At 36.5% G+C, this 26,085-nt stretch overlaps 1 protein-coding gene across 1 annotated transcript in view; it reads right to left on the reverse strand.

The window, feature by feature from the left end:
* Positions 1 to 684: 684 nt before the first annotated feature.
* The window catches only part of LOC140137887 (orexin receptor type 2-like), a 111,748-nt gene continuing 86,347 nt past the window's right edge, over positions 685 to 26,085 (reverse strand). Inside the window, exons 6-7 of the mRNA XM_072159692.1 lie at positions 14,339 to 14,469; positions 685 to 1,338 (exon numbers count right to left, since the gene is read on the reverse strand). Of these exons, the coding sequence (XP_072015793.1) occupies positions 1,115 to 1,338; positions 14,339 to 14,469 (355 nt within the window). The 3' untranslated portion in view covers positions 685 to 1,114. The remainder of the gene's footprint in view (positions 1,339 to 14,338; positions 14,470 to 26,085) is intronic.

The following is a 26,085-nucleotide window of genomic DNA, read 5'->3' on the forward strand; positions in this document are numbered from 1 at the left end:
GTTGTAATGCTAAGCGCAAGCAAATATATCCACAAGACATGCAATGATATCGAACCGAAGAGTGTGCAGTTAGCAGTTAACTGGTTCTCTGCTCCGATTGTTTGGTTCTCTGCTCCGATTGTAAAGAGAGCATGTTTCAAACCAATTGTAAAAATGATCAGCATCAGAGAGTGTGCGAGTCGGTGTCATTTAGGCCTATACCTTATGAAATTAGACGACCGGCGTCTTTAAATAACTACCTTGCAGACATTAATTAGTTAATACAGCTTTGATTTTGTTTTTCGTCAGGTCAACATACATTCATAGATTTACGAAGCTGATAATACAGTAATATACATTCATTCCCTTTGTATTTTGCAATTTCATTGGAGGAAATTTATTTTTAAATTACACATAATTATTCCCAACAAACAGCTGGGAAGATATTATATTATATACATTTTATACATTCTTACATTGCGCTACCCTTTCTGAAAAATCTTATGCATATTTTCTTTCTTCTTTCGAATTGCCTGTAGTTTTGTTATCGATTAAACTTTTATACGTATTTCAGTGGTATATCGATATAATTGAAACGTTGGAATACCATTTCTGTGGCGTTCTTGGGTGAGCTGAAGAGTTTGGAAAGTTAACTTTCCAAACTCTTCAGCTCACCCTTCTTCTCACCTGAGACTAACGTCCCCGCAGTTCTCACTGTCACATTTTGGTATGCATACAATAATACATTCAGCATTTATCGTTGCCCATGTGCTCCAGCATATATTTCCTGCCACTGTGGGCTGAGGTAAGAGCCATTATTTATGGAGGTAGGAGTATATATAGTGACGTTACCACTAACGTAGGCTAGTGGTCAGAATACTTGCAAAAGTGGTAATTTAGAATCGTACTCTGTATTTTAAGGGTTCTTACGCCTAATGTAGGTCACTGGTTCGAACATTAGGTTATTGTTTGATGCCCACTCTGCTTTGTAAACATTTTCTGAATCGAAACCTAAATTTTGCACTATAAGGGCTCTTACCCCAATGTTTGTTACTGGTTCCAATACAATACTTATGTTTGTGTGTGGTTGGCATCCTAATCTGTATTGAGACCAACTATACATAATCCAGTTTGGCTATGACATTACGTAGGTGTTTTGAACCGCTGAATTGGAGTTCGTTTTATTTCCCATATGAGAGAGCGGAACGTATTCTGTCCCATGCGATCGGCTTTCTGAATATGCTGTAGTGCTGTGTCCTATACTGCGATTATACCCTCTCGTGTTTGGATGACCTGGCGGCGTTCTCCCGCTGATTGAAGAGCAACCGAATACTGATAAAAAAGCTTGACGAAATTTAGCTGTGGATGACAGATGAAAAAGTTAAATGTTAGTGTTGAAAAATAAGTAAATAGTATATTATGTAAAGAAAAATGGTAGCGTAGGGCTCCTTCTACCAGAAGAGTCGGGGAGTATGGATAGTGAGGGATCAACATTTAACCACAAATTGCCTCAGGCAAAACTCACATCCTGGGAACCAAATACCACACAAGGTCATTTTTATGTAACTCATTGACCCATGTGTGCCATTTACTGCCCCTAGCTATAATGACAGCCTGGTGATGTGGTCAACTCATTGACAGATTCCAACCTCAGGAGGGAATTCAATTTTTGATCAATTCTCTTCAGGAAGTGAAACGTAATGTAGATTTCTGATTATTCTGCTGAAAATTAAGTTTCATGTTCGGAATTTGATATGCTTTCCTGTTATCAACTGACATAGTTCACGTTTTACTCAACGTTTGAATTTGTTTACAATTAGTTTCGCTATACACATTTTCAGTTTCAGTTTCTGTTTCCGTATTCGTGTCCGTTTTCGTATGTCATTGTTATTCTGAAGTGTTAGCCTCCTAGGTGTGACCAATCTTTTATTCTAACCTTTTGTCACTTACTAACAACTTGAAGCAAGTGAATTCGTTTTCGTAAGTTATGTAAATTTCTGACTTCAAACCCCCAGGTAAGTGGGTACGTGCTCAATTTAGACAAAGGCAGTATTTAAATTTTACAGTTCACGAGAAATTGCACGGCTTCATTTACCTGTGTGTTCTTACGCCTATGCGTGACATGCTCGCAAAAATAGTCTAGCATCGAAATATATACTAATCAGTGTTGCCAGAAAGTATTGGGTGGCTTCGGGCATGTAGGTATACTTGTTCGTGCAATTGCGCAAAAAAACGGTCATATCATTATGTAGAGATAAAACGGGGAATTATTTTAATTCAAATACACCTTAAAACTTGCGTTGAAGCGAAAGTTATTGATTTCATTCATTGCCGTAACAATTAGAATTAGTAATCTGATAATAGGTTGGGCCTACATGCGATACACGAGTTAATTTTAAATTTTTATTTTTGCGGAGTTGATGTTTTTGTCAGTAATTGATCAAAACGACAAATATCGCAAAGAGAGAGGGGGAGATACTTGAGCCTGACAGACTGAACAAGTGAGAGTGGGAGCGGCGAGACGGAAATACTAGAAAGAGAAGAACACTAGAGGAGAGAGAAGGGACCGGAAAGGGAGAGGGAATACTGATTCGGAGGGTCAGGTGGGGAGGAGGAGGAGGAGGAAGCGAAATAGGAATATATACATTGATACGAGGGATGGGCGACACTGCGGCCCTGTACAGGCCAGTAGCCAGGATTTATTGGGGGTGCGGTCGGCTCATAAGCGGACCTTTTGTGATTCAATGGCTTATTTTGAACGTTTTCACTCAAAAAAAGTGGACCTTTTTATCCGGATTGGCATTTGGTCACATTAATGTTGAACCAATTTAACAACATCAAAGACGAGAGGGGCGGTAGACCACCAATGACCACTAAAACACCGGTATTCCATAATCTTGTCTTATCCAGCATTTATTGGCATCCACCTCTATTGAAATAAGCTGATTAGTACTTCAAACAATGAATTCAAGTTACAGATCAACTCACTTAATCCTTTGCGTCTTCGTTTCTGAACAAAATACTTACGAAACGGAAAGTATAAAAAGACCCACAATGTCAGTATGTGGTTCCATGGGTTTTACACGATGTTGTCTGTGATGCAAATGGGGGTCTTGACCTAATTGACAACCTTAAATTGATTTTCATCAAAGACACACTGGGTTAACACACCCCTATTACGTAAAACACACAAGACCTCAACACCAACAAACACTTTAGCTATCATAGCTACGTCTTGATTTTGATGGCGTTGAAAAGAGCTGTACCGTACATTGCCCCTTTACCAGCCAGAGAAACAGTGTCTCTTAAAATTGTCGCGTCATTGAATCTGAAGAATCAAACTAAGCCTTTTTCTCTAAAAGCTCTCAATTAATATCTTTTCGTGATAATGACAATTTATACGCTCTTTCAGACAACACATGTGAACCCAATTTCTGGATAATTAAACTGTTTAAGAACAATTTATAAATACGTACAAAAATGATCAACTGTCAATAGCGTGATGTAATAGAGGCAGAGTTTCTTGTATAGAAGAGGGACAAATCATGCGTGTAGCTCTCCAAATTATTAGAGTTATGAAGGAGCTAGGGTAGCTGTGTGGTAAGAGCTTTTTCCGATTGAGCAACCATCACTGAACAAGGGTTTTTTTACAAATTGTCTGACGTGGTAGACTCGGAAAAACCATATAGTTTTAAACACGGTAAAGAAATATCTAACATGTTAACCTTTTGTTAAATTCGTGTCTTTTTTAAACTATTGTACTAAGTAATAAAGCAGGATAGTTTTGAGCGATCGCCATTATTTTAGCAAATCAATTGGTATTCAGTTCACCACGTTGTGTATTGCACATATAAATTGCTTCAAATTTTGCCTCAAGTGGTTTCAATAATTAGGAACACTTTATCGCGCTATAACAGTTTCAAGGGTAATTTAATACGGCACGACTGCGATCTTTCCGGACTGTTTACATTTTCTTGTAATTTGAATTCACGTCAAACGTCTTTGATATTTCCATTTATTCATAGATGAACACCAAGTCTTATTTATCAATGATATTTTGTTTGTATGAAACTTTAAATCTGTTCAGCATGTTTTCCAATAAAATGTCAACATATTTTTGTTCGCCAAGTACTATTTAAATAAACACCTCGGCTCGGTTGTAGATATGGCGAAAGCAAAGGACAAGGAGTTGTGAATTTTTTCTAATTCATTTTCGTGATATAAATATAAGTTTTATAACATCAGTAAGTGTTTTATATCCGACGCACTGTCATAGTTTATTGACCAATCATCGATTTCATACATATACATGGTAAAGTGAACTTATTATGACAACACTCTTACGTCAATCTTAAATCTATTACTAACTTTCTGATCAAGTTTTCCACAAGAAGCTTCTTTTAAAAAGAATGTTTGGGTGTTTTCCCCGTTCTCTTTAGTTTCAAAACGTGTCGGTGCAATTAAAACCATTCCGATGATCTGATATATACTTTCACGCCATTAAAGCGAATCGGAGGAGAGCTTAACCTAGTGGTGTGTGCACTCATATATTGAGATAATAAAGCTGACACACAAGAGGAATGGTATGGATTATATTTAATTCCAAGACTTAATATAAGGGTTGTCATTTTCGCCCCATTTGTAAGATTTTCATTAGTTTTGACATATTATTGGCCTTAACCCAAGTACTGCAATTCCTATAGAAATATCAATGCGATTATTAGTTTCCTTGAATCACTTCCTATAAGATCAATGTATCAATATCAAGATGTACGCTGCAGGTTTTTAGTTAAATGGCTAAAACGGGAAAGCCATGACTCCTGTCATCCCACCCGCCTTAGTTAAAAATGTCCCGAAGAAAACAGGTGGACAGGTGCAACAAATGTTTCAGATAGAAATTCAGAAACCGCAAAATAACCATTTTGTTTGGTTACCAAATCATTCTTTTTTATTACCGTTTGAACAGGAAACAGATTTGTTAATAAAGTAATTAATAACAATAGATTTATTCAATCAAGGTTACACAAATAACTGTTCTGCCCACTGTGGAATATCAATAAGTGTTTTGTCTTCTCGTTAGTATTAAAATAGCTGGAAGCAAACTAAATTGAAAAATGTCAACATATTTATGTTCGCCAAGTACTATTTAAATAAACACCTCGGCTCGGTTGTAGATATGGCGAAGGCAAAGGACAAGGAGTTATAAATGTTCCAATTCATTTTCGAGATATAAATCTATCAGTCTTATAACATCGGTAAGCAATGGTAATGGTAAGTATAAGTGTTTTATTTTCTCATTTTCATTTTAATTAGTATTAAAATAGCTGAAAGCAAACTAAATTGAAACATATAGTAAGCGAATAAGGAAACGAGTCAAGGAAAGCAATAATCGCATTTATATAAACACATCAAAAGAAATAATTCCCCCTCTGAAAATATCATCATAACATCGTAAAGTAAAACTTTGTACCAATAAAACGTACTTAGAAATAATTATATGGTTGTTTACTAAGTGTTTTGTGAAAATGAAAGATGTCCATGACTTCATGGCTGAATGAACCCAAATTGAAGACAAAAACTGCCCTTTCCATCCAAAAGTCACAAAGTAGGCTTAGGCCAATAATATGTAAACACGAAATTTTTGGGCGTCTTTCCTTTATATCAAACCAGAGGATGATTTAAGGAAGCCCCATCATGCACTGTAAAAGTGTTACCACTAGAGTTTCAACTGCCACTTTACTTTTCAAATCCCATTGAACTCTGTGCAAAAGATGTTGTTTTAGAATTGCCCGTGTGTCGTCATTATATTGGTCGATTTCAGATCTAAAGTGATGTATGCATGAAGGATAATTCACACCTTCTGTAGATAACATAAAATGTGAAATCGACCAACTTTTTGGAGGTGTTTTTATTGTAAATATATCTGTCCAAATTCAAATTTAACCATGCACGTGTGTATGCAGTGGGCGGGCAGTGGCGTCATGTTCACTCACACAGCTGTGCTAACCGCAAGACTTGCTGGGAAGTGCTTAAATCATCCTCTGATATCAAACCTTGTATCTCCTTTTATATAGAATCCATACCATTCTTCTTGTACGTCAGCTTTTGTCTAAATATTTGAGAGAAAACGCCGCAAGGCCATGCTCCCCTCCGACCCGCCCTAATAAAAGAAAACTTTAAAAATTTCATACAAATCGCTATCGTTCGTTTGACTGTTATAAAAACACACAACTAAAATACAAATCATTTTAAAGACGTTCGTACTTCTAATGTCTATGACTAAAACGAATTGTTTTATTTTCAAAAGTGCAAAGTTGTGTGTTTTTTGCTTAAACTAGCCAAAGGGACCGGTGAACGTGGCCGCACATATCCGCTATAACTATGACCATTTGTGTTCACGCACACCTTAACATTTCCCCATCTGAATTGATAACTCGTATAATATTCCTGTTTCTAAGGGCAGGAATTTAATCCATGAGTACTTCGTGCATTGAATGTCATTTTTTGTTGTTTGCAATGTAAAAATAACCTTATATAATTGCAAAGGGACATTGATGTCGCCAACAGTTCACATGTCTTTCGCTATCACATATGTACTGAGGGTCCGACTGACTGCAACTTATAAACTTTGAATGCATGCATCTTGTCGTGGTGATATATCATGCATGTTTGATCATGCAAAAAGAAGAAACGACCATTATGGATTTAGCCATATGTGTCAATCGAACGTAAATGTGTCCATGGTTGGGGTGTGTCAGGGAGCAGTGGCGTGCGCAAAGAGGGGCCGGGGGCACAGGCCCCCAGTTTGACCTATCAGTCGGTGGAAATGGTCATTCAGGGGAACTATAGTGGTCACTGTTCATGCCAAAATTGTTATAAGATCATTAAGATGAAACAATGAATTGTGCATTAAACTTCGAATAAGCTTTATGGTCGCTAGCGCCTGTTATCCCTTTTTTCCTTTTTTTTTCCTTGGCTTCACTTTTTCAAACCATCTAAAAATTGGGTCAACCTTTTGGCGCAGTCATTTGAGGGAACAGGATTGTGTGCCCCACCAGTCAAAAAATCCTGCGCACGCCACTGTCAAGGAGGAGTGTCGGGGTGTGTGTGGGGTGGATATGTATGTGTATTTGCCTGTTTTCCCCCTTCGCTTACAGTATAGAGTGATGTGACGTGAGGAATAAGTAATAAGACGTCCCACAGCGGTGATCCGTGAACTGGAAAAACTACTGTGCTATTGGTTTTGCTACTTGCTGGTGATAGATCATACTAGGTGACGCCAAAAGAGGAACTGGGCCACGGTATTATGGATTATGTGTAAATCGAATAGAAAAGCCAATGTGGCGATGTGAGGGGGAGATGTTAGAAACCTTTCGGAGATGTTATAAACCTTCTGGCCAATGTGGCTTTTATGTGAGGGTGAGATGTTAAAAACCTTATGGTAATGGTATAATGCTTGAGGAAAACATTTTTGATATTCCTCAATTTTGAAAAGGCTGTTGTGGTTTAGGTTTTTGTAGGTGGGGTTATAGGGCATGTAGGGGGGTGTTTTGATGACATGTACTCGTAAATTTGTATTAACTTTAACTACTAAGGGGGTTGTACCACCCCCTAAGATTCTTTATCCGTCATAAAAACAACGCACGCGTTTACGCCCAAACGACCGAAGCTAGTTGTAGATCCATCCTTTGCGCTCAGTTTGCCTATACTTTTGTACATAGACAGAATTGTTTTTTTGTAACAGTATAGTAACGGGAGGTATGTGTGTCTATGTAACTATATCTGTATCTCGTTCTGTCTGTCTGGGTGTCTGTGTGTTTGTCGGGGTGTTTGACATGATGTCTGTCGAGGTTTCTATTATGTGCCTGTACATATATATTATAGAAATGTGAGGAAATATTCAAAAAGTTGTCTAAGAGGTGTCGTGACTTCATTTATACAATAGCCTCTCGCACTTTGCATGATAATACGAGTACTTTGGAGTATGAAATACAACATGAAGAGTAATACGGAAAAACAGTGGCATGATCGACGGGAATTATATAAATAAACATTAATGAAGAGTAATATTGATATTTCTTATGGATGAACCAGGAAACAAAACAGGATTTGGTGCACCAAAAACCGCAAGAAAACTAAACATTTCACATGAAAATGTATGTATTTCCCTCCTACGAGGTTATCTTTACAAAGAACTGTTTCGATAACGCTAATGGAAACACAAATGGCATGTACAAGCAAACAGAAAGACTGTAGGGAAGGATAACACTTTTCATCTCAAATGACCATGATAACCTACATCAGCATCCGTTTTCTTTTTGTAATGTATGACGACCTTTCAGGGCACGGGAAACAGGTAATGGTTTTTGTATGAATTTTCAAATACCATTTCATGCGTTTCTTTCAAGTAAGTCAATACAGGTAGCGATTCTTTCCGTGTAGTAAACACTGTTTTTCATTGCAAGTTAAAGGTTTTTAAAAATCATCGTTATTCCTTTTCCACACACACCCCATACGTGCCTGTAATGACAGTTCCAGAACAAGGCCAAATATGGAAAGTACGACCTGTGACTGTAACGCAGTCTATGGTTATCTAATGGGGACCTCATACCGCGCAATGTGGGCATGATACCTATGGAGGTCGACGTTAAGTATGGGATGCTTGAATGAACTCAAAAATAGCGCGAGCTTACCCAAAAGAGACTCCGCGCGTAACAACTAACATGAGCGATGTCGCCAGGTCTGAACGCTGTACAGGCGTCAGCTGAATTATAAAGAGCATATGGATGGAATATTCCAATCTATATGTTATTAATCTATGGGGGAACTGAACACATCAAGAAATCCCATTTCTGTCAGAATTGCAACGCCCAATATAATTTCGATCCACATCAATCACTAGAGTTGGTTCTCCTTATGGATTTGAGGAAACCTTAGAATTTTGATCGTATCCATTTGCAATTAAATCAACCAGAAAGCTGCCTGCCACAGGAAAGGATAGGGCGCATGTATTGGATACATGTACAGACTTTGGTTGACCTTGTAGACTACCTGATCTAAGCAAACCATAGACCGTGAAGACATGGACGGTCATCTGCGGCATATCCTTTGAAGCTATGATCGTCTCGCACAAACACAAAGGCAAGATAGTCTTCAAACCTGCCATCGAATCGATTTACCGTACAAAAGGTCAATAACCCAACTCTCGTCCACTCAATTGCATTATCAGTCGCAATCCAACTGAATTGCGCTCGGAGCATCCGTGTAAGTGTGACGTTGAGACGAAGGCTTATATAACGCAAATTGAAACTCATTCAATGCCAGAGTAACAGGTAGTGTTAGATAAATTCGAAACGGTGAATATATGTATGTATTTAATTAACTTGAAACTGCAGCAAATAAGGGTTTTTTACCGTTTCATTTCTTGTAACTATAATTGTTTTGCGACAACAGAGTTTACATTGCAGTCGTAACTGTGTCAGAGACAACGTGTATACTTCGATTGAATGCCGCTTCTTTCAAACACGCTAATCCAACAGGTGCGAGTGAGACGTACATGGTTTCAGCATAATGTGAAATTTCTATAGAATCACTATCCAGACGACCGTCCATCTCTTCACGGTCTATGAGCAAACCGAGCACACAGGGAGATAATGAGATTAACTCAATGCAGCCACTTGTTGACGAAGGTATTATTATGCAATACTCATATTCCATATTTGGAACTCACACTCTCGTGTAATGAGTAAGTGCAGAGGTGTTTGGGGGGGGAGGTGTTTGCGGTTGGGTGTTCGCATATGTGTGAAGTGGTTTAACTATGGAGATTAGTCCAACGGAGAAGGAACCTTTTGGTATACGTTATTCTATTGTTGTAGATCATGTTAAGGTTGGTCTGAACCCTGGAATTATGGAAACTTTCGGGCCTCATAACTTCTAAATTGTTGGTCTAAAGTATATATAAGTATACATATTTAGAATGGCAAAGACTTGATAAGTTCATCTGTGAGGTCAAATTTGGGCCAAAATGCCATTTTGGCCCAAAATCACAAAAAATAACGGTTTTTGGCCCACTTCTTTTTAAAAACTAGATCAAAATATCTAGGACCCGTTTTTTCATTTTTTGAATTTTAACCAATTTCACCAAAAAAATTTTAATTTGGGCCAAAATCGGGCTTTTTATGATTTTTTGAAAAATCAGCATTTTTGACCATTTTTGGTGCAAATTTCTCAAAGTTGGTCGAAATTTAAAAAATGAAAAAACGGGTCCTAGATATTTTGATCTAGTTTTCAAAAATTAATAAAAAAAAATTTGGCCCAAGAATTTGTTTGTTACGGTGCACGAAAAAGAAGTGGGCCAAAAACCGTTATTTTTGGGATTTGGGGCCAAAAATGACATTTTGGCCCAAATTTGACCTCACAGATGAACTTATCAAGTCTTTGCCATTCTAAATATGTATACTTTTATATACTTTAGACCAACAATTTAGCAGTTATGAGGCCCGAAAGTTTCCATAATTCCAGGGTTCAGACCAACCTTAAGGGTAGCGTTATATTAGATGGCTGCAGTTTCACTTTGGACATTCCAAAGAGTAAAGGAGGAAACCAAAAGATTAAAAGGATCCCTCCGTAAGTCTATCCTCCTTATGGTTAGACCAGGTCTAGCTTTTGACCCTGTCTGTGTATATGGTACTACGTATCGGACAGGCAATCCTGAAGAAAGTAACGCTTAATGACGATGCGGTCGATGCCTCATTTCAAATATATAGTTTTAGTTTTGGTTTTGGTTTTGGTCACGTGGTTTCCTATTGTCCTGCCTAACCACTTGAATCATAAGATATCGAACTCATTGTTTCTACCTTTTGTTTAAAACCGAACATTTGTGTCAGTCAGTTTCGGTTTTGGTTTCAGTTTCTTATAAGTGGTGTGGATCGTAAAATTATTTGATTTGAAGTTACCTACTTTAAATATACAAAAGAAATGTTTAAATTTCGCAGTGCAATATTCACGAGCAGAGAAGTCGAACAAAGCAGTCTACATTTGAAAGCATTGATTTAGTTTGAAAGCATTGACTTGAGACTACGAATTAGCCTAAGCTGATTTCACTGTGAAAATATATAGACCATCGAAATATTTCCACAGACATTACAATAGGCACTTGACAGATTATGACTTCAGTGATATAAACACTATTATGCACAATTCTATTTATGTGCATGTCGCATGACGGAAGATCAATATCATAGAAAGCTGGTTGAAACTAACTTTTATTCAATTTATTTATTAGAGAATAGAGAGAGATAGAAGAGATCGCCAGGGAAAGAGGGTATGTGTGTGTTTGTGTGTGGGTAAGGGTAAGGGAGAAAGAGAAACAGAGGGGAGAGAGCATTGGAAGTGGGAAGGGAAGGAGGGGGAGAGGGGGGGCTCAAGAGTGGAGTGGAATAATAGGGAAGAGTCGCGTCGATATCGAGTGTGGGGAGGGGGAGGGAGGAGGTTATATATAGGTGGCGGAGGGAACATAGGTAAGAGGTATGGGTTGTGCTTTCCGGGGAATAATCTAATTCATAATCAAATCATCTACATCATCATGCATCGTTTATATTTCAGACAAATAAACAAAACACCCCACCCCCACCCCTCAATATATGCACATGATGTCTATGCATAATCAAACGAATCTCGGTGTAATTTTATGGTGTCATGGAAGTGTGCCAGCTACGGCAGAGAACATCAAAAGTCGTCCGCGTTGATAGATATCGATAATGAAAATGTTAGCACAATAGGCTATTATATACGTATGGTTATAGGCCATTATACTTTTGATTATATATACCCTCTTGTGTCCTCTCAGCACAATAGTGTTATGATTGCATACCAGTTCATCTCCACATTTTAATCCCTTGATTTTTGGTTTCTGAACAATAGAGAAACCAAAACTATATATTTGAAATGAGGGGATGTTCTTGCGATTTGAGCACTTAATAATGACATGACGCATTTTAAAACAGCACAAGTCCACATACGCAAAACTAAGCTTGTCAAATGTGTGTGGATTTGAATGGGTGTGCGGGTATGATTTTTTATTAGCAACTGAACTTGAGAATATGAATGAGAAGAAAAAAGAAAAGGTAGGTTAATTAAAATAATTGTTTAAAATCTATTATCAAAGTCAACACCTTGAGGAATACAAATTGACATAATAAGCATACATTATTGGACTCGTGGGCGCCATGTAAGCCAACGTTTGGCATTGTTTAACCTAATTGCAATGATCTGTGCTATTTTATTATATATATAACGCGTCTCTGAAATATTGCTCTAATTGATTCAGCTGGAAATGAATTATTCTTAGAGCAAAAAAGTAATTTATATCGCAAACCTTTAAATATCAAGAAATAACAAGTTTTCTGCGTTCAACAAAATTAAATAATTTCTGAAATATTTACCCCACTTTCACTTTTTGCAAAATTAATGTGTATTTACACTTATTGGGTATTGAGGCCATTATAACACTGAATTATGTAATTTCTATATTATTGTCTCTTTTCATATTAAAGACAAACCTTGAACATATACTTTAACTTTACTTTAAAGCCATATTATAACATTTTCATACAAAATAGATTAGCATTTCTTTGCCATAAAATGTTAGTTTTACTGTCAGATATATCCCTTTTTTATTTTTGAGGCGAACAACTACGGCAAAGCAAAGAAAATTGGAATTTACTACCAGCGCATATGTCGCCAATACGTACCACTCCTTCGGTCACGTTATGGTACAACCCTTTGTTGTGTAGATCACCGTCCCGCACGCCGTGTGCGTACTGTGTGTTATGAACATTGTGTATGCATTCGACTAATAATTACATCGTAATAATAAAACGCCGGTTCCATCGTTTTATTCAAAATCTCGGATTTTGACCAAACTACAGCACCTAGAGTCTTGATTTTTGCAGGGTATATTGGTTTTATAAAGTACAATATAATCGTGTAAAAAATGAATTTTAAAATATCAGTGAGGGCGTCCTCCTCAGCCAATGTTATAATATGGCTTTAACGTTACTTGCTAGCATCGCATATGCTATGCTCCTCCCCATGTATACTCCAAATTAGTAGTAATCGCCCAATCATTTTATGAGAGTACGGGCAATACATTGTGTGACAGAAAAAAAATGTTCACTTAATAGTACGTAATTAGATTTTTAGTTTTTTGATAAGAACAAAAAAAGTTTTTAGAAAAACGTTGTTTGTTAGCACGGTAGACGATTATGGCCCGTGTGGATAGTTAAAAGCATACTTGACGATATTACTATGCTAATTGTTACAAATGTAACTGGGGGTTACTGAATTTGAATTGAAAAGCAAACAGGAAAACTCCCACACAGTTTAATGTTATATACAATAAACTTGCAAATGTATATACCCTTTCAAGAACACAGTCTTAACAACTGATTAGTTTTGTAGAACTTTATCTAATATTCATAATGGAGGGCTTATAAAGTGGCTCATAACTATTTAGATGCGACCTTACGCATCTAAAGACGGTAAAATGTTGCAGACCTGCTGTTTTATAATGAATAAAAACAGGTTTATTTACATGCATCATATCTACAAGTGATATAGAGGATATTTTTCATTTTCACTGAATATTTTTCACTGTTTGTTTGACACTGTTTTGGAGCCAAACTTCCATACAGCGTTATGTTTGTATTTTCCTTGCATAAAAGGAGAAAAAACCATCAACATCGCTGTAAAATAAAGTCAATAGGCGAAGACAAAAGGACACCACGTATATCTAATAAAGCAAAAAACAGAACGGAAGAAAGGAAGAAGTAAAGAAGAAGAAGAAAAAAAAGGAAACGAGGAGAATGGAAATAAATATATAATAAAAAAACAACCAAGCGATACAAAGCGAATACAATAAGCCCAATCGCCATTATAACTTCCGGTTTTGAGAGCAGTTTTGGGACACTTTGACCAGACCTCTGACATATCGGAGAAATTGCTGTAATTATTATTAATTAATTAATTATTGTCACAATGTTATCATTAAAAATATTTGAATAATTAATTTATTCAATAACAATGTTTTTGGGTTTGTTTTTTTATTCTTGTAAGAACAAAAACCAATTTTTCTGAATTTTGCCAATATTTTATCTAATATTCATAATTCATAAAGGGCAAAATGTCCCAAAACTGCAAAAACTCTCCCACAATTGATTGCAAACTTCCTATGCCGCTTGGGATTATTCCTTTTGTTCAGAGTGGTCCCCATTTTGTAGGACCATTTATAATGCTTCACTCAGTCAAGCCACAAAATTGGAATATCCTACGGTTAATAAAAAAGTAAGATGTTTCTTACCACTCATGAAGTTATAGATGACGGGGTTAACCGCACTGTTGATAAAAGCCATGAGGTGGGCGATTAGGTAGGGAACCGCTATTTGATGGCTATCGACCATTGCATCTATACCTTTAAATGCGTCGAATACCCTAGAACAAAAAGAGAAGAATAAGAAATATGTGAGTTAACTGCAGTATACACAGTCTTGGTACAAAATTTACATGCAATACATGTACATCGCTTAATTAGAAATTAAGAGAGTGGTGCGATCTGACCTAACCATTGCATACCAAAGCCAACGGCGGCAATTGTAAAATTAAAATACATGCAAAATAGGGTGCAAAACAACCAACTTATAGAAAACTTATGAAAATTGGCATTATAAGAACTAATATGTTTCGGATGTAAGGATTCCAGCAATAGCACACTTACTGTGCAAGTTGCTGCTGATAACGATAAATCGATTTTAAAAATTACCACCTTTGGCACTTTCGTCTATTACAGATGCTAAGGAATATGTGGAATTAATGATGGTGCTGATTATGATTCAAAGTGTAACATGAGTACTGCCAATGCCTCATTTTTTTGATTTATGGAATATACTGCAAGCAATATAAAAATGCTATAGTCAAAGTCGTGATATCATTTATTTCGAGCTTTTACAGATCTTGTTTTAAAACAATTTTATAGATAGAGACGATGAATGAAATACCCACAAGAAGAACATAAGTGACCTGCCACAACGAAATAAGTATAAAGTCGCAAGTTGGTAGTTTCGAGACATCCTGGCAGTTGAGTTGATGTTCTTTGTTTTAACGCGCACCTGTACTAGCCAGTAGGATGTCCTTTGTGAATGGTCCAATGTGCGCCCATTCACAAAGGTCATGGACATGCAGACATGGCTTGAATATGCGTGTGAAACATGGAATACCAACGCAGCAGCCAGGACGTCTCGAAACTACCAACTTGCGACTTTCGCTCATTTCGTTGCAGCAGATGACCGCATATTAGAAGCCTCATGATGAACCGGCTAAATCAGATCTATAATCTGGGTTAAAATAACACCAGCGATATGCTAAATAGAGATACCTATATCTGATATAAACACTTCAGTTCGATCTGTGGACAAACATCTTGCAAATTGTGGGAAATTCTATAGTACCTGAATATGATCAGGTATCTTTAGTCTGTCCTTTGGTATACCATTTGATTGATTTTTATAATACGCATGGTTCGTGAAGCATTTTGGACATTGTTGGAATTGAGAGATATGATCTAAACATAATGTAAAAGCATCCAACTATATACCAAACTAATTTTATTTTGAGTTTGACTTACATTTCACGACGTGACCTGATATATATCGTTAAAGCATTTTGATTAAACTGTTTTACTATTAAAATACTTTATTTCGACATTAAAATAAAGCCCACATAAAACACAAATGCTGTTAATTGGAATCGAACAATAAAAAAAATTTTTATTCACTGCCATATTAATTCACAGTTTGTTTATAAAGTTAGTTGATATTTGGTCGATCAATTGGATTTTATTGAAAACGACTATATTATGCAATCACCTAGTTTTTCAAGATCGTTTTGCTTTGAAATAAAAACTTTAAACTCTTACGCGTTTTTCTAATCTGCATTAACTGTTTCCCAATAAGTTTATAAAAGAATTAGCAGATAATGCACTAGTCGCCTAATGTCTGGAATGAGCCTATTAAAGCACATCAAATAGGAGTAAACCACGGTGCATCCGGAATGAATAACCCCTTCAGGGAGCTCCATGCACTGTCATTCGTGAATACGGAACGTGATTTTAATAATAACAATTACCGCTCAAAATGGGATACCATCAACTAATTATAGCTATACTGATAATGTTGACAACAATCTTTGACAAAATACCTAATTTTTTTTACTGGATTAAAAAGCATCTTTTAAAAGCAAACTAATGAGAAGTACGATACACATACATTAACCACATTGTCAAAAACAATAAGGGGAGTATAAGACTTTTTTTATCATATTCCATTTAATGAAGTAAGTTACCCTTTCTCCCGCCCTTTTTGTACAGGCCGATACAAACACTTGCAACTGCAATCGGAGGTCCCGGGTTCAACCATCTCTAAATTCCGCCCACTGCCTGCTCTTTCAAATTCTTATACTTCCATCACGTTTTATTTAACACACGAAGACAAAGCAGTCAATAGAAGTGGACTGATATCACGTGACTTTCTTTTCCCTCCTGTCATTTTATGTTGTTATGGACAAAAATCTGTACCAGGCCTCACCACCACCCTTACTACCCTCGTTACCACCGGGTAAGGTGTTAGGGTCAAATGCTATCGCTAAAATGAGTGCAAAAATGATCAGACAACTCGGTCGATTCACAATACGATGCGCTTAGCGGTAGCTGATGAAAGGCTAAAATACGCAGTGCATCATGGGGAAATGTCGACATCCGAAGCCCGCGTAATACGAATACAACACAAGAACATATCATTGTGTTTGATTTTGTAGGGGTAAAATTTCTGAATTTGAGCAACATTATTCTGATATTATCAAATTCATTGAGGTTTGAGGCGATTTTACTGAACCTGAATACCAATAAGTGTTCGTCAGAACTGAAATTCACCTGTGATCTACCAGTTTTGAAAGTGGGAGGAGCTTTAAAAAATATGGCTCTTAAAAGTGATACGCACTTAGAAAGTTTGAATGACCCCCTGGGGCAAAATGTTACAAACTTACTGTACACAAAGAAACAGTGTGAGTTCATTAGACAAATATGAATCCTAACAGTTGTTTTTGCACCGTAAGCTTAAAACATTCGACCCCAGGGGGCCAAGCTTTCTGAGTACGTACAGCTTCTAAGAGCCCCATTTTGAGCTTCTCCCCTGTTCAAGAACTTGGTACATTGTAAGCGTATTTCAGCTGTGATGAACGCCAGTTGCTGACGAAGTTTAAGAAATATCACCCTAAATCCCTATAAATTTGATAATAACAGAACCATGTTGCATAAACTCTGAAATTGTGTCCCCCACAAAGCTCAAATTCAGCCTCCCTAAATCCGTCATTTTAGGCAAATTCGCTACATTATGAGCACCATAATGTAAACATATGGAAAACACATTTTCTATCAAACAATTATTTTACACCATCCCCCGACACACCCCAATTAATATTTAGCCCATGCGATCTATGCAGACTCCGTCCAAACCAGTCTTGGAATTTTGCGAAAAATATTCCATATTAAATGTCAAGTCTGTATATGTACTATCCAATGGACATTGTTATACACGATTTTGCTTCGCATATCAAATTATAACTAAAAAACACCTTTGTTCTGATTTCATTTGCTTGGTTCTGTTTCCTTTGTTGAAAAATAGAACAATGGGTTTTAAGGATGCAGGAAGAACAGCAATTTTCCATAATATTTTATTTCTAAAAAAAGGAGTAAGAGGCAGCTACATTTAGTTTTTTAAACTGCCATGGGCTTCATGACATAACTTTTTTTCGCCACAGTAGAAGAATACTTTTTAAAGCGTAGTTCCGCAAATTTCCGACTGAATCAGCGGAGTATGACCTCCTCCTGGTATGCACGAACGAAATTGCGGGTTATAAATAAATGTTGACAATCAATTTTTGCTTAGAATTACCATAAATAAGTGATAGCAGTTTGAAAGTAAAATATTTGCACCACACATCAAGTTTGTTGAATATCAAATGCAAACCTCTCGTCAAGTAAAAGAAACTATTTGAAATTCCGAGAGACGGGTCTTTTCAATAAAATACAAAGATGATGTGTTAAAATCGTGAGCATGGTGAGTAACGCATGTCATGTTCATAAGTTCAATGCGTAACATGTAATATTATGTACTATTCGTTTGGGCTGTCTATACGAGGCATTTAAAACTGGATTGATGCTGTTTCGTGTATGCAGGTTTGGTATAAACCATAATATCAGCAAACCTGTAACACTGAGAGTCGGCGATACACATCAGGACAGAATCTGAGGTGTTCACCCGTCAGTCAGTAAACCCGTTACTCAGATAGGGTAACTGTAGGGAATACCGGAGAAGTTGGGAAATCGGACACTTATGTATTTCGCTCCCTTTATGCAGTGTCATCTGCATCTGGTTGTTTTGGATTTCACCGCAGCATCTTTGCGGTGAAATGCAAAACAAGCAGATGCAGATGACACTGCGTAAAGGGAGTGAAATACGTAAGTGTCCGGTTTCCCAACTTCTCCGGTATTCCCTACAGGTACCCTAGCTCAGAAGACTATCCGAATACCCGTCAGTCAGAGGGCCTGTCAGTAGTAAATTATGACTAGCGGGCCATAAAATGAAACATAAAGCGTAATTTTCAGTTTAGGGTTAGAGTTTAGCATTATAGTTATTGTAAAGATTAGAGTTACGATAAGAGGGTTATAGGGTTAGGGGCAGGCTATATCCGGCAATTAGTAGTTACAGCAAACAAAAGATCAGCTAATCAAAAAGCCCGCTAATCATAAAATTCTGACTAGATGGCCTTCTGGTTAGCGGACTTTTCTGAATAGCGGCCCTTCTGCATGACCAGTGTGTTTTCCATGCAGGCCCGTACGTAGGCCTGCAAATTTGAAAAAGTCTAAAAAAGTCTTTAAAAATCCCAAAAAAAATCACGTTTTTTACGCCTTTTTGGCCAAAAAAGGTCCAAATTTTGGGAAGAAAGTCCACTTTTCTCAAAATTGCTCACTCCCTCAGAAAAAAAGGTCCACTTTTTCAAAATCAGCACCCCCCAACAAAAATCCTGCGTACGGGCCTGTTTTCATGTTTTCTGAACAGTAATGAAATGAAATTATACCCCTGTCTTGCCCTGATCCATGTCAGTCCAGATTGGTGTGAATTATAAAGTATCGTATAAACACCCACTGTGCTATCATTCATGCTGTCATACACTCCAAGATATTGGCAAGTGACAGTTTACTGACACATGACATGTTTGTAATGTATAAATATGAACAAACAACGCATATTCATTTCAACGGGTGTACTATCTGTCTCATTTCTCCGTCCTCATGAAAGTATTCATTTCGTTAATCCAACTTAACGCACAGAATTATGAGACACTAGGAAAATAAACGCGTTTAGTTGAATTTCATAATGTTCAATGACCCTATAAAAGTATTAAGTACTTTTTCCTATATTCCCAAAAGTATGTTGATATTGAGAAAATGAAGCTATGTGGGAAATTATTTATGAGAATGGTTTTTAACACAACCTCCACTTACATAATTGACGGCCAGTGTATATAAAAACAAAATCACAGAACTTGAGACCTTCGAATCACCCGACCGATGCTCTACCTACTGAACTGATGAGTCAGATGGAGCAGACCTCTTTCAAAGCTTCTTTGATGAAAATATGACAGAGGATTGGGGATTGAACTGAAGGCCTCGGCTATAGAAAATAAACATCTCAAAAAAAGTAACTAACCAAAACGGGTGATTGTATTACAAATCTGTAAAATGCGTTGGAAGCAGAATTTATTTTTGCACATTTTGGCACCTCATTTGCAGCAATTGACTAAATATTGACGTCACAGCGTACATTTAAATCAATGTAACCCAAGATTTGAAAGTTGCAGTAAATTGTATTGATTTTGTATTCAGTGTAATGGAAGGAAATATGTGCAATGATATCTTAGTGTTTTTGTATTGTAAAAATTTGTATGTAAGTGCAACTTTCAAATCTGGACCACTACATTAAATTGACCGGTGTTTTATTGTTTTCTGGGCTATCGTATTAAATGAAGTGTCAAAATGCGCAAAATTAAATTCGGCTTCCAACGCATTTGACTCATTTGTAATACAATAGCCCCTTTTTGAATAATGGGCATTATTTAAGGGGGGTTAGTTACTTTTTTTTAGATGTTTATATCACTGCTATTCTCCATCTGACTCATTAGCGCAGTTGGTAGAACATCGGTCCGGTTAAGGACCCAGGTTCAAATCCTGGATAGTCAGTGATTTTTTTCTCTGGCTGTCATTTATGTATGTGAAGACTTGTGTTAAAAATGTTTCTCATAACATGTGATGCGATCAAGCAAAATCAGTAGGAACTCGGCAATCCTAGTTTTGAGATATTCCGCCAAATAATGTATGTATACATGTAGGGTGGAAAAATCAAAATTGCCTTTTTTGCACAAATGGAAGGGAGAAACATTCTTCACATGAAAATATTTTATGAGTACAAATACTCATATCCTTACTACAGTATTGGCTCAGTAATTATTTTCAGAATTTGGTTTTTGGAAGTTTTCGCCAAATATCCTCAAATGTGAAGTTAAAATCAATCATGCTTCTTGCTCATGTTATAATATGCAATCAATGACGTCTAGCTACGTTGACAATTGTATTTGACGCAACTATTGTTTGTCTACTAATTTTAGGTTTTGCCCTTTGGAAATTATTGCAAATGTATTTAACACCTTGAAAGCAATAAATAAACTCCGTTTACATTTACATATGGATTGTCAATCAATGTTGCATTATTTTTGACAAATCATTGTATTTGATGCTGCAATTATTGTTTTATAGTAACAAAGAGACAGTTGTTTCTTTCCATCTATAAATAGGTGACAAATAAGTGGGCACATAGGTTAATAACCTTGAATTATTCTTTCTTAAATCGTTTTTAATGGAATCAAAAGTAATGTTAGAGAAAAAATCAAGTCATTTCCATTCAATTGGAGAGACGGAAGCAACTGCTATAGAAAATCATTGGGATGTTCCGTTACGTGTTTGTCTTCAAATTTGCACGTATTCTAATGTAGCATTTTGTCCGCTGAGATTAAACATAATGAATAACTAAATGATAAGCATCATTAGATTAACAGCTGAAGGTAAATAACAACATTTACTCCTGACTGCGACAAAGGGATCATTCTATGTATACTCTTTATGCAGTTCTTTTTGCGTTGCAGGTTCATACTGAGACATACTGCTGGAGTCTTCTATACTTTTGAACAGTGGCGTAGGTAGTTTTTTGAGACCGGGTGTGGAAAGTAATCTTCCTTTGAAGATTATGTTACATTTACATTTCCACCACCACATTCTATACTTTAAACCTTCCATCTTTCTGAACATTCTTGTCATTCTCTTCCACGCTAGTGTAATAGATATTATAAATTGTTAATCAAGACGTGCTTACACTCCCTTTGCTACTTGTGACCCAAGTTTTATCACATTTACAGATGTATCAAGGTCATTTCTGTTTTTCAAAGGAAAAGAGACACACACAAAATAGCTGCCTTGTTTTTGTTTGTTTGGTGGAAGGGCTAATGGTCTAAATGAGCAAAAGTTATACAGGAAATCTGTTTTCGGTCAAAGGACATTTTGGCCAATTTGGTCAATCATTTAATGGCTAAAATTAATCTTTCCCTCACTTTCCCTCTCATTATCTCTGTTTTTCAATGTCTATGCACGGCAGATGAAGATGATAGAATATTTTGAGTTCCACTGACCATGTTAACGACTGGTCATTTAAGAAACTACTTATTTGAAGAGCAACGCTTCTTGAAAGAGAAATTATAATAATATTTTTATTTATTTTATTTTATTAGTTCTTATTTTGCCTGGGGAAACCCCATCAGTGCAAGCACTATTTTTCAGGGGTGCCCAGGGGTCAAACAAAATACATCAAAATCTTTTAAACACATACATTAAAATTAAATATGAAATACAGATAATAAGATTCTTCATTACCATATGCATCAGTTAGAAAAGAAAAAGGCAGCCACCGCAGGTACATTTTTTTGACACTTTCACACCAAATTTAAATTTAAATGTAACTCGAGCATTGTCGAGAGAAGGATAATACGATATAATATCCATTGTCTTAATAATTAATTTTGCTACCAGCTCACACGCCTTAATATACAGCTATGTGCTTGATGTCAGAAGATCTAATAAAAAAGCAAAATCCTGATACTGTATTCCCAGCAAACACAGAACATGTTCGACATCATTCGCAAAAGGTTAGAAAAGGTTGACAGAAAACGTTTAAATGTCGGGTTATATAAAGGATATATAAAGGGTATAAAACGTTTTCATAACATTCAAAAACTTTTTTGATAACTTACTGCAAATATTCTAACATCTATAATTGCGTAAGCAGAGCTTGATGTAAATGATATGAATGAATATTTGATTTACCAGATAACTTCTAACCTTCAAACATTTTTAATGTTAATAATCTATCTTGTAATTACTTGAAATGCATTGCTTAGTAAACCGGGTATCATCTTACAAATACATGTATATCATTAGAAATAAGACACAGTTACACATGTCTCATCCCATGTCGTGATAAAATAATTTCTTATTAATTCCATGATCCTTCCTTTCTGGTCACGCTTCGCGCGGTAATTTTACGCTATAAACAACAACAATAATTATGATAATTATTATAATGTCAGTATGGAAGCGTCTGAGTGCCACGACTTGGCAAGATAATTAACTTGCCATGTCGACTAATTATCAGCATTATGACAATATGACGATATAAATTACAACAACAACCACTAACCGCTAAATTTGGAAATCCAACTAGTTTGCCCCGCAGGGCTACAAAGACTCACTAACGGCGAAATATGCATATCCAGCGAGCTTAAACTATTAATAAGCCCCCGATATAGGGCAGGGCTTGACAATTGAGGGAAATGAAGGGGTAAAAGTTAAAACCATTAATAATAGATATATATATATAGAATATATATTCTGTGGTGTCACCGAGGTCATTATATCGAGGTCATTGTTTTACATTAAAATTGTTCTTGCTTCCTTGCCCTGCGGGGCCCTTATATTTGGGGCGCCATATCCATTTTGTGTCCCTCCAAGCGGTGAAAATCAAAATTGTCGCGACAAATTCAGGGCCCTATCCATTCTGTGCCCCTACAGTGTCGATTATACCCAAATTGGTGGTATTAGCAAATATTCCTGCAATTATTTCAGGAATGGGAGAACGCTATTATGTATCCTTGCACCCGGGCGCCACGACCCTAGCTACGCCACTTGGCAAAGTTGCATTTTCCGACGACAATGCCCAGAAATTCAACCGATTCGCAAAAACGTACATTGGGAATGCTTAATGTTCTTAGACTTTATTTTTTAGGCAATACAAAGTGTATCAAATAATGATTGGTACACATCAGTTTCCAGTGATTATGGACAAGACCACCACAACAAAATGCAACATAGGACTAGGAGCTACCTTATTTGTAGATGAATGTTAAGAAAAGCCATGAAATTATAAATCATGGGCATTTCAAGAGGATCTAATGTTGCATATTGGAGTACATGCTTGTCAATAAACACCAATAACTGATGGGTACCAAACATTTTGATACAGCCTGTATATTATCGGGAGTATGTTGTCATGTGACATTATTAAAACCTTACAATCATCAGATATGTCATCCCATGGGAAGCAATCAACCGATGGACCAGATATTTGAAGGTTTCTTTGTACAAATCCAAAAATTTGGGTTGATGTTATGTACCTCAATGACAGTAATTGAGGTACACGTAATATCAACCGAAATTTTGGATTTGTACAAAGAAACCTTCAAATATCTATTTTACCGACAATCCTGATGAACGTATTTGTGGAACCGATGGACCGTCGGTGTGGGGGAAAAGGCACCGGCCCAGGCTTCCCATCCTTGGCTACGCCACTGCTTGTAAAACAAGACAAGTTCACGATAGTAGAAGTCTTAGTGGAAGTCATAGTATGATAATTCAGAATCTTATTTGCGTATGCAGAGATTGATGAAAATGATTTGAATGAATATTTGATTTACTAGATAACTTACAACCCTTAAACATTTTTAATGTGATTATCGATCTTGTAATTGGTTGAAATGTAATGCTGAGCCAACCGGGTATCATATTACAAATGTATCATAATAATTCCAAAAGTTAAGACGCATGATGTTATAAATATCTTATTATCCTGAAAAAATAATTTGTTATTAATTCCGGAATCCCTACTTTCTGGTCACGCTTCGCGCGATAAGTATACGCTATAAACAACAGCAACATGATAATGCAGCTTACAGATTCGACAAAATTCGTGGAATGAAGTGGTAAATTTACTCGCATAATTTCTCCCAGATACTGAATGAATTCATTTTCAGGGAAAATTTAATATGTTCTAATAATACTGATGATCCAACAACTTAGCATAATCTTAATCTGTATTGTCATGATTACGTTCCTATTATCAAGCGATGATGAAACCTTACCACAATAAGAGAGATCGTAGGAGTAAGATGTATATATTGGTAAAACTCATACATCATTCTCAGCGAATGAAATAGAAATTAATTTTTTTAATCCTTCTGTCACGAATGTGTATTTGAAACCAACATTCTGAGAATATGATATTAAAATTTGAATGAAAAAGTAGATAATCATGATACAATAAATTCAAGGTCTTTTGGAGAACATAGACATAAATAATACCTAAATCGCTAAAGGACCAATCACGGGGACGAGCTAGCTGGACGAATGGCGGCTATATGCAAATTAGGAGATTGATGTTCACGTCCGTGACGTCATTTTTGTCAAAATTATTTGTACCGAAAAATGACGAACATTTGCATTTTTCTTCCCATTACTGTTATATTGTGAAAAACATATAAATTTAGCAGTGGTGTTAGTCCAATGTGTTAGGAAAATATTTAAATCGATGACACCATGTTGACATTGGCTAAATAAGCTGTATTTTCACTCGTGTAGTAATTTCGCCATTTTAATGTTCACACACGACTTGACCTTTTGAGGTCATTTAGTAAACTTTTTCACCAGTCGTTTTGTTTTCGCAACAACAGTTCGTCCTTTGAAAAGTGAACTTCGACGTAAGTGGTGTGAAAAGTCTTGCCACCAGCCGCATATCAATTTGTAACCGCTCTTTAGCAAATTCATAGTTCATTGAATTTACAACCGTATGACAAAGCAGGCGAAAATGGTAGCTTTTTGCACAATATTTGCAATTCTAATGAGGCTAGTATATGGACAATATAAGTGTGCTCTTTTATTTAATGAAATAAAATTTGAAAAATATTGTACGGTACACTTGAGGTTTTGACTTTTAAAACCTACATTTTGGTCAAAAATCGTGCTTGGAAAGGTCGTTTTCAACAGATTTTCCACATTCGCCTTACTATAAACATTGAATTGCGTTATCTGTTGACCTAGTGAAAAAAAAGTGTTTTTAGGGGAAAGTGTTAGTTTTCGTTCGATATAAAAAAAACTGATTGGATGAAGGGAACACTTGAGGGTTTGAGAAAAAACAATCACAGAGGCCTATATTTTCCAGCTAGAATCTCACACAGCTCTATGATGCTATGCACTCAATCGTGTAATGTAATGAAAGACTGTGTTGAGGCAATTCACTGCTAGCTTGGAAGCAATTGTGTGCTCAGGTGTATCGAGGTGGTAACTGTGCATAGATGGTTTATAAGGGAATCGTTTTTGTAGCCAAACCTTTTCATATGCCATTGTTTTTACGGCGCTTCCCCATTTCTTCTAATCGTGTGGTTGAGCAGTGCCTGAAAACCGGAGGGATATAAGGACCAGAGAAGATCTTCTTCTCTGTAAGGACACACGACACAGGCTTAGCTGCCTTGCTGGAGAAAGTAACAAGTAAAACATATTACGTATTTAGGCTATTGCCTTAGTGGTTCATACGGATCTGTATTGGTAAGAGTTTCAGAATA

This window comes from Amphiura filiformis, chromosome 17 (genome assembly GCF_039555335.1).
Source record: "Amphiura filiformis chromosome 17, Afil_fr2py, whole genome shotgun sequence".
NCBI lineage: Eukaryota > Metazoa > Echinodermata > Ophiuroidea > Amphilepidida > Amphiuridae > Amphiura > Amphiura filiformis.